At 42.6% G+C, this 15,705-nt stretch overlaps 1 protein-coding gene across 12 annotated transcripts in view; it reads left to right on the forward strand.

The window, feature by feature from the left end:
- The window catches only part of dync1i1a (dynein cytoplasmic 1 intermediate chain 1a), a 53,076-nt gene that overhangs the window by 15,862 nt on the left and 21,509 nt on the right, over positions 1–15,705 (forward strand). For all 12 annotated transcript variants that reach the window (XM_031853740.1, XM_031853741.1, XM_031853744.1 and 9 more), the window contains 4 exons: positions 9,814–9,909; positions 11,657–11,828; positions 13,139–13,238; positions 13,436–13,561. In XM_031853740.1, the coding sequence (XP_031709600.1) occupies positions 9,814–9,909; positions 11,657–11,828; positions 13,139–13,238; positions 13,436–13,561 (494 nt within the window). The remainder of the gene's footprint in view (positions 1–9,813; positions 9,910–11,656; positions 11,829–13,138; positions 13,239–13,435; positions 13,562–15,705) is intronic.

The following is a 15,705-nucleotide window of genomic DNA, read 5'->3' on the forward strand; positions in this document are numbered from 1 at the left end:
ACACACACACACACACACACACACACACACACACACACACACACACACAAACGTCAGCTAAACTCGACATAATCCCATAATGGAGCAGTTAAGAAACCAAACGACAAATTTATGAAATGATCCTGACCATTGGCAGCACATTGGTCCAATTAGAGAGTTTACTTTTGCTTATTTTTTCACAAATTTCTAAATATATTCAATATGGTTCATCAGGTCATGAACTTGTAGGTATTTATCAACAGTTCAACACAAAACGTCCTTCAGGATTTCAACCAACGGGGCTGGATTTTAAATATAGGTTTGCATCTGAAACTCATCAAGACTTAATAGTTTATCTCACCAGGTTATGATGATGATAGTGTTTGTATTACACTTATATGTTTGTCTGATGTAGACTGCATAACAGGAAAATCTGTTGTTTTTTAAACAGGATTCTGCATTTGTGTATTAACATTGGAAAGATATTCACATTACTGTATAGAGAGCTGGTTGCTCGTTGGTTGATCTAACGCTGCAGACGTTCCTCTTTATTAGTGAAAGTAGAGATTCGCCTGAGAGCAATTCATCAATTCAGGACACATTTAGAAAAACAGTCTAATATAAATCTATATAAAAGGTGCTTGACAGATTATGGCAACTGGTTCAACCATTTTGCATGTCATGATTTATGAAATGTAGATGTTTTTAGGAGTATTCAACAGAGAACCAGTGTAATACATTTTAAACAATATGACAAGCAATTAATAATGTAGGAATCAGCAGACAATTGTCCATCAGCTTTTGAATTAATGTGCCAAAGCATTTACATTTTGTTCCAAAGAATGCAAAATTGCTTTTATGATGTGTGATGTGTGAAGTAGTTTTGATCTCAGAAATGCACCAAAGTGACTGAGAAAAACTATAAAACTGTGATATGTATTTCAACCATATTGCTAGTCCTAGTTAGCAACTCAAAGTAAACCTTAAAATATATATTTTTGACATTCTTTGACATCGTGCAACAAATCCTTTAGGCCGGGTTTTAAAGGTTTGTAAAGTAATGCTTGATTGTAGCTGTTTTGTTTCTCCTATAAGACATCATCAGGAGGGAAAGTATTGCTGTATTGAGCAGCGGCTGAGGCTCACAGGTCAGTCAAGTTATCCCACGTCTGTAGTTTGCACGATGCATTCAGATACAAGCAGTGAATGCAACACACTCCCAGTCTGTACGAAACCGACATGATTGAGGGGTTTGTGGGCAGTCTTCAAGGAGGAATGTGGTTGCATGAGTGTGTGCTTTGCGTGGTTAGATACTTATATGTATGTGCACATATATGTGTATGCACATATATATATATATATATATGTGTGTGTGTGTGTCCGTGTGTATAGAGGCACATATGGAAGTGCTTGTCTCATACATTCTTGTTGTTCCAGCCAGGCGGCTACAACAGACGGGAACAGACCTGTGTGTGTGTGTGTGTGTGTGTGTGTGTTTTTTCACGGCAAATTGGGGAAAACCACAGTGAATGGACCCAGTGGTCTCGAATATAATGTACTAAATTTGTTTTACTTTGAATCTGTTCTTCTGAAAGTACATTTTAGAGTTGTCTTTTTATGTTTGGTGAGTTCTGGAGTTATTGCCTTGAGGTAGCAGCTTGTAGGGAACCTGTTTAAACCAACTGTGAACGTGCTGTCCGTGCATGTTCACACACAAACTCATTCTTCAGATCTGACTTGGGTTTTTCCTATCATGATCTCCTCTTGTCTTTCCTGCAATCACACATAATCGGCCAACGCTTCTCACTTTCTCTCCTGGTGAAACAACTCTGAGTTCGTCTTTCGTCGGCATCGCCCTCAAAAGGGCGCAGCCTTCACTCTTGTTTCACTCCCGAAATTGATGCAGGGTCCCAAGCGGGTTCTGTCAAAACGGCCACGGCGGTAAAAACCCAGAAAAACTCTTGATATTAGAGAGAAATAATGTCTTTCACAGTGCGTAAGGTATGCCAAGTGAGTCACAGATGATTGCAATTTTCCCCCATGACCACCGTATAATAAGGTACATGAACCCCTTCTTCATCTCCCTCCCTCTGGCTTTCTCTCTCTCGCTTTGGCAAAATGGCCATCATCCAGAATAATATTTGCCATCTGATGAGGGCTTTGGATGAGAAGGAATACGGTTTCATGTGTCCCATTTTTCTGTTTTCAAGCTGTTTCTTTTTTTTTTTTTTTTTTGCATTTCGTTGAACTTGACTTTTTGACATGTGTGCCCCACCCTTCCCCCTCCTTGTTGCATGTTCTTTTAACGTGTGTAAAACAACGTTTGCCTGGGTGGTCTCACTTGTACTCCGAGATCCCTTCCACTCTCCAGGGATTTTCATTTGAGAGGGTAGCGGTTCACTGCCACAGCTAGCCTGAAGCTCATAGCCCTGCTTCACTTTGGTTGTTTCAGTTTGATGTTAGTTAACCCTTTGTTTGGCAAGTTTGTGCCTTTTGACTGTGTTATACTCTCAGTTTAAAAAAAAATGGCACCTTTTAACAAAGCAAACCTTTTAACTCAGGCGGTCAATTAAGAATATAATTCAAGTCAAGTCAAAATAAATCTAGGTTCAAACTACATACGTTTGTTTTCAATTGTTCTTCAGTCAGCCCCGTTAATCAAATTTAACAGGCATTCACTTTTTTTCTTTTTGAATTAAACTTTAAATTTCCAGATTATTATCACAGTTTATAGCTTGACAGTTGATTGAATGCGATAACCATGCTGGTTTTCTGTTTGGCTGCAGTGTGACATGCTGTTCTGCAGCTCTACAGCAGGGAGCACTCTTGGCACATATACTTGAGGCCTCCCTCTAAGTCTCACCAACCAGTGTCAGAGATTTTTATTAGAAATGAGTATGAACTTGAATTAAATTATGGTAATATGAATTCACTGTTTTACAATTAATCTCACACATGTGTTGGCTTTTAAAGTCTTAATTTAATTAAGAAAATTCCATTAAATTGCTTTCTTTGACTCAGAATATCGGTGTGTGTATTTATTTGACAGTGTTGCTGACTCGCTGTGAATACTTTTGTCTATTTTAGTACAATCCAGAGGGATTCAACCTCAAGCGTCAACCTTCAGCAGGCCTATAAAAGCTGTTGGTCCCGTCTGTCCGTCCGTCCCTCATTAAAACAAAATGAAACACCATCTCCATCCAAGTGGTAAACACAGACCTCCAATCACCATCCGAGCCACACACACACACACACACAGCATTATTTCTGAGTGACACAAATCCCAGCTCAGATGACGCGTTGAAAGTGAGTCGATGCCACAGCGGTGATTTTATGTAGGCTTTTTTCCTCTTTCTGTTGGTCTCTCTCGCTCTCTGACTGGGTTCTTGACAGTTTGGAAAGTTTGAAGTCATGGGTTTTAATCAGGGTCTTGCGGCCGGGCTCAGAGCATGGCGTGGCGTGGCATGATGGCTCGTCTTAAAGATGTGGGTCTGGGTCGAGGCCAAGCCTGGGTGGCACTGCTAAAAAGAGAGAGGGGGTGAAACAGAGAAAGGAGGGGGGGGGGCTGAAAGAGAGAAGGAAATGGGGAGAGAATCTACTCTGACGGCGCCCACAGCACACAGCAGGGTTGGCCTCAGACTCCCAAAGATCTAAATGGGCTGCATTAACTGAATGCTGATTATGTGAGGGCATGCATGTGTGCATACGGTGTAGACTCGTGTGTACATAGACATGAACACACGCACACACAATACACAATGTTTGATCACTTGAGGAAGTGCGGTGAAGAGATAAATTAATCTAAATCATCCTGCGGGTTTTAGCCTCACCAGTTTTACATCAGGTCTTGCTGCTAATGTGTGTGTGTGTGTGTGTGTGTGTGTGTGTGTGTGTGTGTGTGTGTGTGTGTGTGTGTATGCGGCGAATACTTTTACCCCTACTGTGGTAATCATGACTTGATGAACCATCATGAATTTTAAGCATTATTTTCTATTAAAAACAAATGGAAAGGCAAAAAAAACCTGAATACAATTAACAAATTGAAGTGAAAGGGTTTAGTGGGTATTTTATGCACAATCCTGAAACACTCTCGGGGGGGAAAAGGTATTTAACAAACTGACTTTGTAAAAGTGGTGTTGTGTCTTGGGAATACAATTTACTAGCAAGAAGTTGCAACTGTGGGATCAGTTGATGCCATTTTGTTACACTCTTCTCTCCAATCTGTCCTGTGTGTCCTGACCATCTACACATCAGCGAGATTCTTGGCCTCTCACCTCTCGGCAAATGATCTTTTCGACTTTACTGCAAGAGTGACTCCAACCCATCAATTTGCTGTCCAACCGGACTAAGGGAGGTCCCTAAAATGTTGGCAGTGTTTCACTGGGTTCACAAGTTGAGTATTAACAAAACCTATTGATCTGTCTCAGGTTGTCCAGAGAAGTTCACTAAGACACTTGTGAGTGGGTACTTACAAAGAGCACAGCTGATCTAAAGCATGAGAGATAAGGTAGAGCAGTGCTTATTTTAATCGCTGAGTCTGTACTCAAAATGGGACATGAACTTGTTCCATATAGCTGAAAAATCAAAAGACTACGGGGAGGCATGCAGGCACTCCAAAATCTTAGGACAAGTAACAACGAGGAAGGAGATATTAAAAAGCCTTTTATTGTCGTGGCTAAATCATTAAAAATCCAACAATGTTAAAGGAAATCACATGACAATATGATAATAAAATTCTGAAAACACGAAATACCACGAGATGAGATTACACAGAAAAAGGTTTTTTTCCTTACATCATTATTGGACGATAGGTACCCATACAGGTTTTAACATTGGCTGTAAGAAAAACAGAGAAGTCTATATCTTCATGGAGAACAGGATGCTAAAACACATCCGGTCGATGGATCCATAGTTTCAGGATCCAGGATTCTGTATTCTGTTGTCCCCATGACCAAAGTTCAAGTTGCCCTCTATCCACAATAAGGAATCGTTAGTATTGTGACGCTCGCTAAAGTATCCAGCCACGGGGTAATCACGACTCCTCATCCTAATGGTATATTTATACTCGGCGAAGCAATCCCTCAGGTGTCTTTTATAGAATATGTCCTCCACGCATGGACAAGACAGGCGGTATGACAAAAGTAGTGTTTCAGTCAATGAAATCACTTCATTTATAAGTTCTGTCTGCGTTAACACCACTCAATACTACTCACTGAATGGTGTGAGAATGGTTTGATAAGACCTGAAGAAATGTTTTCCCAGTGTTACAGTTTATGCGTTTAGTGTAGAGAGAGTGAGTGTGTGCTCTAGATTTGCACAGAATTATCCGATAGATAGGTATCTCTTTAAATATGTTTGTGTTAAAAATAATGTCCCGTGTGGCAAGACAAATTTCCCCATAGGCTTGTCATATCACATTTAATTTATCTTAGATTTGCATCATTGTATTTGTGACCTATATCATTACATCAGTCGTATAAGATCATCGTGGTTGAATAAATCTTTTAGATAACAAGGATTACATTACTGGAGGTGGGACGAATTAAAGTGCGAAAATTCCCCGGAAGCCTCGGGTCATTTGTAATATATGGAGAGGTAAAGTGGATGTAGTGTGTGTGTGTGTGTCGTGTCTGTCTCTAACACTACGAGCTGTTTTCAGTGAAGTCGATGCATAGCCTCGGTCTGCGTGTGTGTGTGCGTGTGTGTGTGTGTGTGTCGTGCCAGGGCCACATTAGAGCAGCCTTTCAAGTCATGTCAGCCTCCTACTCCTCTGCATAGTGCTTGTTGTGGTCGGCCCAACAGCCAACCTCCAAGAACCCCTGCGAACTCTGTGTGTGTGTGTGTGTGTGTGTGTGTGTGTGTGTGTGTGTGTGTGTGTGTGTGTGTGTCCCCATATGAATGCGTATATAATGTTGTAGGGTTATTCCCAGTGCGTGGGATCCCCCAAAGTCCTGCTGGATTTCTCTTTTGTGTCCCTCTTCCTGTTTCTGCCGCCTCTTCTCTATCATATCAGTATCTCTCTTTCTTTGTAATTAATACAATAGAGATCTATAAAAATTACAAGTTCTGTCACCTCCATACTGCTATGACAAGTCTGCGGCTCTGCCCCCATAATGTAGTCAATGACAAAACCGGGGCCTGGTCTCATCCTCCCTTCTACACACGCACACGCACACACACTTACACACACACCCGCAGCTCTTTGATAACTATGCCAATCGCTCCAAGCATGCGCTAACACATTTCAACACACTAGCACTTACTGTGGATTGGGTTCAGAGTAAAAGGTTAGCGAACGCTTTGATCCTTACCAAACAGAACACATGCTAACACACTGTTGCCGTGACATACTAGGCCATTGTGCTTTATGTACTAGCCGAAGGGGAGCAGAAGACAGTGTGTACATCTTTTATACGCTGTCGGTATCTTTAAAACTTCTCACCACATGCTCGATAGTTGCAGCCTACTGTGAAATAATACAAGATGTTTAAGCTAATGAAACGCTCAGCGGTGTATCAGCCTTCATTAAGACTATGTTGTCTTTATTCCACAAACAGATCAGCCCATTACTCGTATTTTCACTTTTCTGTTGGTTCATAAAAGCAAAGAAAAGAGCGTCATGCACAGAAAACATGATAACAAAGTGTTAATTAGGCTCAATACAGTAGCTAGTTGCATTTTAATTACCAGTTAACTCCTTCCTGTCAGTCTGAGAGGGTTAAGAGTGATCTAGCTTTGGAAGAACTCTGTGCAGGAAAACCAGCATCATTTCAGAATATCATAAGCATTTTCTTTATAAATATATTGATACAGTACCAGCACATGTTGCTGCTGTATATTTCCATGCAATGCAGAAAGGGTGTACGAACAGAGTAGTCAAACTACATTACTGCAGTTTTTACGGTAGTATTGTATTTCACTGTTCGCCTAACTGACAGCATATCGGCCCGTTTCTAGCATAGTACTTATGAAGAGAGAGTATATGAAAGGCTATGTTGTTACTTCCATCTTTTCTTGTAGTAAATAATATTTCTCTGTTCCAAACAATTTCACATATTCTCGCACATGCCTCTGTATGTGTATGTGTGTGTGAGCATATGCATTTACAAACACTTTTACCAATTTGTGTGTGTGTGTGTGTGTGTACTTGTGTTTGTATCTCCACACTGTGAGTCTGTGTGTCTGCATACCTGCTGGGTTGTGCTGAATTGACTGGGCACGGTCAGCATGAGTAAGCAGCCAGGGGATGATTGAGGCAGCCAGATGCGGCGGTCCCGGGCTACCGAGGATATTATTACCCCGGGTGTGTAGCCGGCCAAAACGGGAGCCCCCAAGCGGAGTTTCATCAAGGTGGACCCCCGTCTGCGGCGAGGGGGAGGATACCAGTTAACCTGTTGTCCTGCAGTGAGGAGCGGTATTAAGCGGCAGGTGGAAAGAGAAGGCAACCCGTATCTGGAAAGAGGTGGAAACAAGAAGTGTGCAGATACTTACAGGGTAGCAGGCAGACACACTCAAACTGTGGAAGATTGGCTCTTTTTGATTTATCCTCACTGCTTCTTTTGCAACTCAACAGGAAACCCTGTTGTGCCTCTGTGTGTGTGTGTTTACATAAAGTTTTATATCATTATTTTCAACCCACGAGTCCTACTTTCCAGTATCATTTACCGCAATCTAAGGTTTTGCTTTACTTGCATACATAGAAATGTATCTCTGAAAATTTCCATTTGAAGGAAATAGTCTGGATATCTTTGGTGCGGGACTCTTGACAGAACAACTTGATGCATGGCTGCTGGCAACGACATCAGCAGTATCTTCATACAGGAATTGGACCGTCTCCCCTCGGTGAGGTAACCCATAGGCCATGAATCACGCTGCCTTGCTCCAGCGTCCTGTGGTCCTGGGGGTTGACAGTTTGACCGCTCCTCAATGTGGTCTCTCTCCTCTACTCACGCTCCTCCCATCCCCATCACCACACATTCCAACCACCGGACAGACCGGTCACGTAAGGTCAAGAATAAAAAGAATAGAAGTTTGTTATGTATCTTCCCAATGCTGGTGAGCAGGATCCACATTTCTGTTTCACATCCTGAAGCCTTTGCTGAGTAATGACAGACAGCAGTTCGTGGAGGGGGGAAGTGATGAGAATGATAGATGACAACAACAAAAAAAGCATTCGAGAGAAATAAAGCTTCACAAACTGAAGCATGGCGGCAGAGACAAAAGGATCCCGATAGTAGGGTTTTCCTGTGCGTCTCTGTTTGCTTGTCTGTTTTGGCAGCTCAGACATGGAGCTAGTCTGGCAGTCTGCCTGTCTGGTCCTCTCTGGTCTCCCCTCCATACTGGTGGGTCACTGGTGTTTGGATGTCTACAGCTGACTGTTAACCACCGACTTGGACTGAGCCTCACCGCCGCGTGTTTGATTTAGCTCAGTCATTTATTATATACACACAGCATGAAAAGGAAAGTCATAAATCAAAAACTTTAACGTAGGAGTGAAAAACAAAAGAAAATAAGAGGAGAGAGAGAGAGAGAGATATGTACTGGAAACCCTTAAATAATTAATAAAATAATGCCAGAAATTATTGCGATTGTAATAATAAAATTGCTAAAGTGCTCCACCAATTATCATCCTATTTGCGCCTTTTTAAAGCTGCAGCAGTGAGTTCATCAAAAGCTTAGGCGACTTCAAGTGATGAATGGACAGTTCATCCGGTGCAAGAGCGGCTCTTGAGCAAGTGGTTTTAACAGTGCCCCGGGCCATACTCCAGCTGAGTTAAACACACCCCAACGTGTGTGTGTATGTGTGTGTGAGAGAGAGAGAGAGAGACATGACACGTCTGAGGGTGTGATGTAGTCACTTCCTCCCGCTGGACTGAGCGACTGTTGTCAGCTTGACCCTGCGCCAGTTAACCCCTCACCACCCCTGGCACTGCAGGCGAGGGCCCCGGGTGTGTGTGTGTTTGAGAGAGAGAGAGAGAGAGAGAGTGTATATGTGTGTAGCGTGTGTGTTGGCAGACCACAGGTGTCTGGTCACGGTGTCAGAGTGTTAAGAGGTCTTCTGAGAGGCCCCCTCGACTCTCAGCATCTGTTTCGGAGGGAGGGGAGCGGCAGAAAAGGGGAGGAGAGGTTGGCAAGGGTTACCAACACATAGCCCGAGGGGTGTGGGGCTTGTTGGGGGCGCAGTAGCGGACAAGCAGGTGCCTATGTTGACAGTAACCCTTCATACTTGAACCCCACCCCCTTCCAAACACACACACACAGCACACACTTACAATAAATCCTGAAAAGGCAAGCGTAATTGCAGAGCCTGATTGGAGGGAATGCAGAGGGAATCCCCTTTTACACACACACACACACACACACACATCAGTGGATCTTTTTTGGGGTCAAAGGTGGAATAAAAAGAGGAGAGCTCACACAACTCCGACATTTCCTGCTGTGTGTGTGTGTGATTTGCGTGCACAATGTCCACACATGCAGACCATGTGAACACATGCTACAACTACAACACGGATTTGGGCACGGGCTTGTTTCCTGTTGGATTTCTTTTCCCAAGACCATGTATACTTAAGATACATAAGCAGCAGTAACATAAACTCTTTACTCTTTGTGTTTTCGAAAAAAAAAAGTGAGTGCGTGTGTCTGTAAATGAAACCCATTTGGACCAAATGTTAGTTAGTCAGGTGTACCGGTGCATGTCTGCCAATGATTATTTATTTTGCTAAGAAGGGGGGGAAGGCAGTACCCAGCGGGAGGTCGAAGAAAATTGCAACAGCTGTTGATTAACATGAGTTCTCTCTCTCTCTTTCTTTTTTTTTTTTAACACTCTTTCAGTGGAGGAGGAAGAGGAGGATGAAGAGACGATGGAGGTGAAGCCAGGCCCCGAGTCTGAGCAGCAGGAGGACGATGACAACAGGGAAAACAAAGAAGGTACAAAAGGATTGATGGATGATGGGAGAGCTAAAACGATCAGCTCTTATGATTTTAGTGATTCTTTATCACCTCAATAATTCAGGTGTAAATTTCCTCCTGCATGAAAATACTTTATGTAGCAGTTGTACTCCCAATTACTGCAAACACAAAACTTCCCATTCTTTATCTCTTTCTTCCCTCGACTTCTCACATGTTGCTGGTCAAACTGTCACGAAACACGGTCACTTGTGTGTGACACCCTCAGCCAGTCAGTGGGTGTATCAGATGGAGGGATGTGGGTAGGTTATGGTGGGGGTTAAGGCGGGTCCAGCATATCAGCTCCATGGCATGTGGGGGTCAGCACTGATTAAAAACCTGTCATTTGACCCCCCGACCGCACTTCAAAGTGGAGAGGAATGGAGAAGTGTGTCTGTGGATGCCTATGTGGATGGTTCATGTGGTAAAATATGGAGAAAAGAGCTTAGGTGGGTTAAAAACACAACATTTGACGGACACTCAGATTGATATACTTACTCATATTCAGACACACACGCATAAACACAGTGACTGCACTGAATGTGACTCAAACACACACACACACACACATAGACAGATGTATGCACACATGCACTCATAAACACACAGTCATCCGTCTCCTCTCCATCCTGGCCTATTAGAAGGTCTGGCCTTTGATCTCTGCCACTCGATTCACTGGGTCTTTTCTGACAACTCGTAAGAAATACAAAGGGATGGGGGGGATCAAAGTCAAGAGGCAGGGTAAAGGTCGATATATGTGTGTCTGTGCATGCTTGTGAGTGTAAAATTGCATGTGTGCTTGGGGACAGTGACTTCAAAAACCGGACGCCGTGCTGTGCAGCCATTACGTTCAAAGGGAGGCGTCGTGCTCAGAGGGCTTTGTTTTTCTCTTGTTTATGAAGTTCTTGCTGTAGTGTTTTATTAGAAAAGATGCATTAGGAGCTGTTTGTAGTTTATTATGTCCTGGATGGGATTCTGGGTTTGATAGAGATGAAGTGAATGTTAATCTGACATTGGGAACACGTGATGTACTTTTTTCTTTTGTGCAGAAGTAAACAGGACAATTACTGCATACAGTACAACAAGATACAGCGAGGTATCTGTACTTTTGTCAGTAATAAAAGTGTCATTAACTGGCTCACAGTCCAGAAAACACAGGATGGAGGTCAAACATGAAACGATTTATTAAATAATGTAATTGACAAAACTAAAATAAAGAGATGTGACCAAACAGTACATCAGTGCCAGGATGAGTAAAAAAAAAATATGTTATGAAGCTAAAACAAAACACAACGCAAAGCAACCAAACCAGAAGAGAGAGTGAGACAGACTGAACTGGCCAGCTTTGTTGGCTCATCAGCCCACGTGAACATGCCAGACAGAGCAGAGACACAGGACGGGTCATCACAAATGCCACAATGTCAGCTGATTAGAGTAAACAGACACTTCTCAGTTTAGAGCTCCTGGACAGTAATTGAGAGAAAGGTGGAGAGAACAAAAACTAACTATATTTGGCAGGTCACATCAAATAAAAACGACTTGTATTTATTTGATTTGAAATGCCATATTCAAATGCATTATTATTTTTTTTATTAATATAGGTAAATAATAAAAATAAGAGGGTTTAGCCTAAAAAGAAAACAAAAAGAGTTTGTGTAATGTATACTTTAAATATAAATAAAGTAAAATGGAAAAGTTGATTGTGTATTTATTATTTTCCTTTCTCCAGGCTCATTTCCAGTTCTGCGGGAACTGACAGAGGAGGAGAGGCAGCAGATCCTGCACTCTTCTGAGTTTCAGAGTTTCTTCGACTGCAGCATCCGGGTGATGGAGAGAGCTCTGGCCGAAGACGGCAACATCTTCTTTGACTACAGCGGCCGGGACCTGGAGGACAAAGAGGGGTGAGCAGAGAGAAGGCGAGAGAGGGGCAGGAGGAGAGTGTCAGTGTTTGGATATCACAGCACATGTGAGTGTTTACTTGCATGCCTCAAACTAAGAAATGTGCAAAGACTGACTCACGCCCACTGTGTCAATCTAGCGGGCCTGGGAGCTTCTTTGTTCTTCAAAATGCATGTCTTCCTGCTGATGTCACACTCTCAGGGGGTTGAAAGCTCCTGTGAACTGACACAAGAGCTTTGTCTTTCCGTCTGAAGACTTGCCTCCAAATGGAGGTTAATGAAAGTGTTGGTTGAAGTTATAAGAGTCATAAGTGCAAAGCTGTTTTAGTATACTGCTCTGCTATTATAGAAGAATGCAGCTCACTTCGGCTTTGACCACTGCAGCCACAGAGAAGCATCAAGCCTGTGGTCAAATAGCGATTATGTCTAAAACAGGCCGTGACCCAGTGCTTAACATCAGTCCCCTTCTTTTTTCCACTGACATGCTATTTATGAAATTGTAACAACATAACCTACATTTCATTACATTGTTTTTACTATTAACTCTCACATAGCATTGAAGACAAAGTGGATAATTCCCACTGGTTAGTGTACAGAATCTGTTTTAATAATAAGAATCTGCTTATAACTGACGGTCTGGTAACTGAGTTGACATTAAGGAATGGACACAAAGACAAAACTGTGATGGTACAACGTTCTGAAATGATGCAACAATGTGCACAGGATCCAACTACTGACTCACTATGACTCACTACAACCAGTCAGACTGCTCTCTCACCAAATTCTTCTGATGTCAAATAAATATGCCGAGCTGTTCTAGAGCCAATGCATTTCATTAAGCTTCAGGCAACATGGACGGCCGACTGTGGACTCGGTGTGTTCGGGCACTTTCGTGTACATTAGATGATATTTTATTTCAATCACTGAGCTTCATGAAGACATACTTTATGCTTCTGTTATTTGTTAGACACAAACGCATCACATGTTTTGTTTGTTTTGTTACCATGCTATGCTTTGAACTACATTTGACTTTATCTCACTAAAGTTATGCATTTTCAGAAAATTTGTATTTCTGATATATGTTCATGATAAATGCATGAATTCCACTTTTAGCATTCAGCTAGGCGTAATGCAGCGCAATGCATTATGTTTAAAAAAGCTGCTGCACTTACGTACTGTGGCTAGTTCACTTTGTGAAGATCCAGATTGGAGGTACCTTAAACAGTGATCACAAATGACCCCTGCAGACAGAAGGATTTTTTTTATGAACCTTGGCAGGTTATCTGACATTATGTCTACTGTCTCTTTTTCAGAGACTTGGGTAGCGGCTCCAGTCTGTCCTTCAGTAGACTCTTCTACGATGAACACTGGTCGAAACATCGCGTGATCACCTGCCTTGACTGGTCCCCTCAGGTGAGGCCAGCAGCCTGGCGTCACTGTGAACTCAAACAATGCACCAAGAACATTTTCTTCCATTTCAAAATTTTGATACCAATTACGCAGATGTTAAGTGTCACTAATAAAAGATGTATTTTTTCTCTCTCTCTCTCTCTCTCTCTCTCTCTCTCTCTCTCTCTCTCTCTCTCTCTCTCTCTCTCCTGTCCTCTCAGTATCCTGAGTTGCTTGTTGCCTCTTATAACAATAATGAAGACGCTCCTCATGAACCGGATGGTGTTGCGCTAGTATGGAACCTCAAATTTAAGAAGGCCACACCAGAATACATCTTTCACTGTCAGGTACTGGAACTTATCAAACCTCTCACATATTTCCATAACTATGGAATACGATGGCAGGTAAGTTAGTTGCGCTCTTTGTGTTTGTTCCTCTGTTTTGTGGCCGGTTATTTGCAAACATCTGCCCCAGAGCTACATGCTGAAAAAAAAGAACAAAACATCTTCCATCTTCCTCTCATCTCCTTGTTTGCCTCTCAGTATTTCACACTAAAAAGCACCATTATTCTCCTCTATTTCCTCTTTTCTACCCTATAATGACGGCACCTTTGTGACTGGAAAATAAAGAGTGAAGGAAAGGGAAATGAGAAGCGGCTCCACATTGACCCTCCAGATTGGATTAAACCTGAACGCTGCCACTAGAGGCGAGTTTCAATGGAAGAAACTTGGTGGGAAAGAAACTCGTTGATGGGTGAGACGCTAATAGCAAGTGACACTGAGAAAACGGTAGGGAGGAGAGAAGGGATAGAAGGATTGGGTGTGAGGGCTTCACGGCTCCCACGAGACAGGCGAGGCCACATAGAGACGTCTCTGTAGTAAAATGATGCGGCCTACCGCTTCCTAATCCAACGCTGCCACATGTGTGTGTTAGCCCACCCACATTGACGCTGCGTCTAACGTCAGCGACGCTGTGTTTTCTAATAATGACACGTCTTCCTGTAAATGTATACATACACCTGTACTAGTATTAATGTCAAAGGCATTCCCCTCACTGCTCAGAAATAATGTCAGAAATGCACGCGCATGCTCTCGCTTTTAAGTTTCATTCAAACAGGGGAAATAGATTTTCTCTCTCCTTTCTTTCAAACACATACAGAACCACATATTCCTGCAGACCACATGCTGCGCGCAAATATTTCAATATGAAGCTCGCCATACAAAGTCTAATGCCGTAATGGATTTTTAAAGCACTCCGTTCTTTCACTGCACCATAATTTATGCCGATGTTGAAATCCATGTGGTGTTACGGATATATTACAGTGATGCGTCTTGTAGCTGCGATTCAGTAGTTTTTCCATGTGGTTCTCTGACGAAATATGTACAGTGCATGTGACTTTATTAACAATGCGGTTTCTGAGCATGCTGATCTGTGAACCATGAGTGTGTAATATTAGCCGTTTGGGAACAAGGATATTTGTGTTAGAAGCTGATAAAATGCTCAGTTTATCAAAAGGGGGCAATCAGCTGCTAACAGAGGTGAACTGTGCTCAAGTGGAAGTGTGATCCGAAATACAATGGCGCCGGTTTTGCATTGAAATACAGAAATAGCTATATGTAACATATCAAAGCAATGTCATTGTTTTTTTTGTTTTTGATTCTCCAACTCATACAAACCACTTCTTCAAACACAGTGGTCTTGTCCGTATGCTGAGATTTATTTCAAGTGAGTGTTTACTGGAAAGATGCGCATTAAATGAACTGATATCAAATGGAGAAAAGACAGACGAAAAAAATTGAGGCAGAACAGGAACTCCCAAGTGCCCCACTTTCCTACCGCCCCCATGTTAGTCAGTGAGCTAGTGTGGCCTGGGGCGGTGCCACGGTCTCTTCATGAGGGGAGGAAGGAAAGTGAATGACAGAAAAACAGAGAAAGAAAGATAGAGTGGGGAGCAAACGAACAGGGCCTTAGAAATCATTTCAACCGTAGAGGAGACATGGAGATGAAATAGATTGGAAATAGAAAGAAAGAAGTCATTTTGAGTCAGCCATGACTTCCACTGTCACTGTTGGATTTGGATGAAAGGAGCACAGGAGTGGTTAGACTTCTTTGCGGGGCCTTTTGCAAACAGAGTCGCGACTCCCTAGTTAGCTGCGGATCGAATGGCTCTTAATGTGCGAGCATGTTCTGCCGTTTAACCCCCCAAAACCACAGGGCTGGGTGCCTCCTCCCCTCTCTTTCTCTACCTTCTTCTATTTTTCCTTTCACCTTCCACCTCCCCATCCTCAGCTAAAGGAACACAGAGGCAAACTGTTCACATGCTTTCTCTTTGCAATTGTTGCAAATATTCATCTGGTGGATAGATAGGTAGATGGCTATTTGTGTGTATGCACATGTTAATGTGAGTGTCATACACACGTGTAAAGGCCGTGGCGCGCGCGCGCGTGTGTGTGTGTGTGTGTGTGTGTGTGTGTGTGTGTGTGTGTGTGTG

This window comes from Anarrhichthys ocellatus, unplaced genomic scaffold, assembly GCF_004355925.1.
Source record: "Anarrhichthys ocellatus isolate YVR2014 unplaced genomic scaffold, GSC_Weel_1.0 scaffold14, whole genome shotgun sequence".
NCBI classification, from domain to species: domain Eukaryota; kingdom Metazoa; phylum Chordata; class Actinopteri; order Perciformes; family Anarhichadidae; genus Anarrhichthys; species Anarrhichthys ocellatus.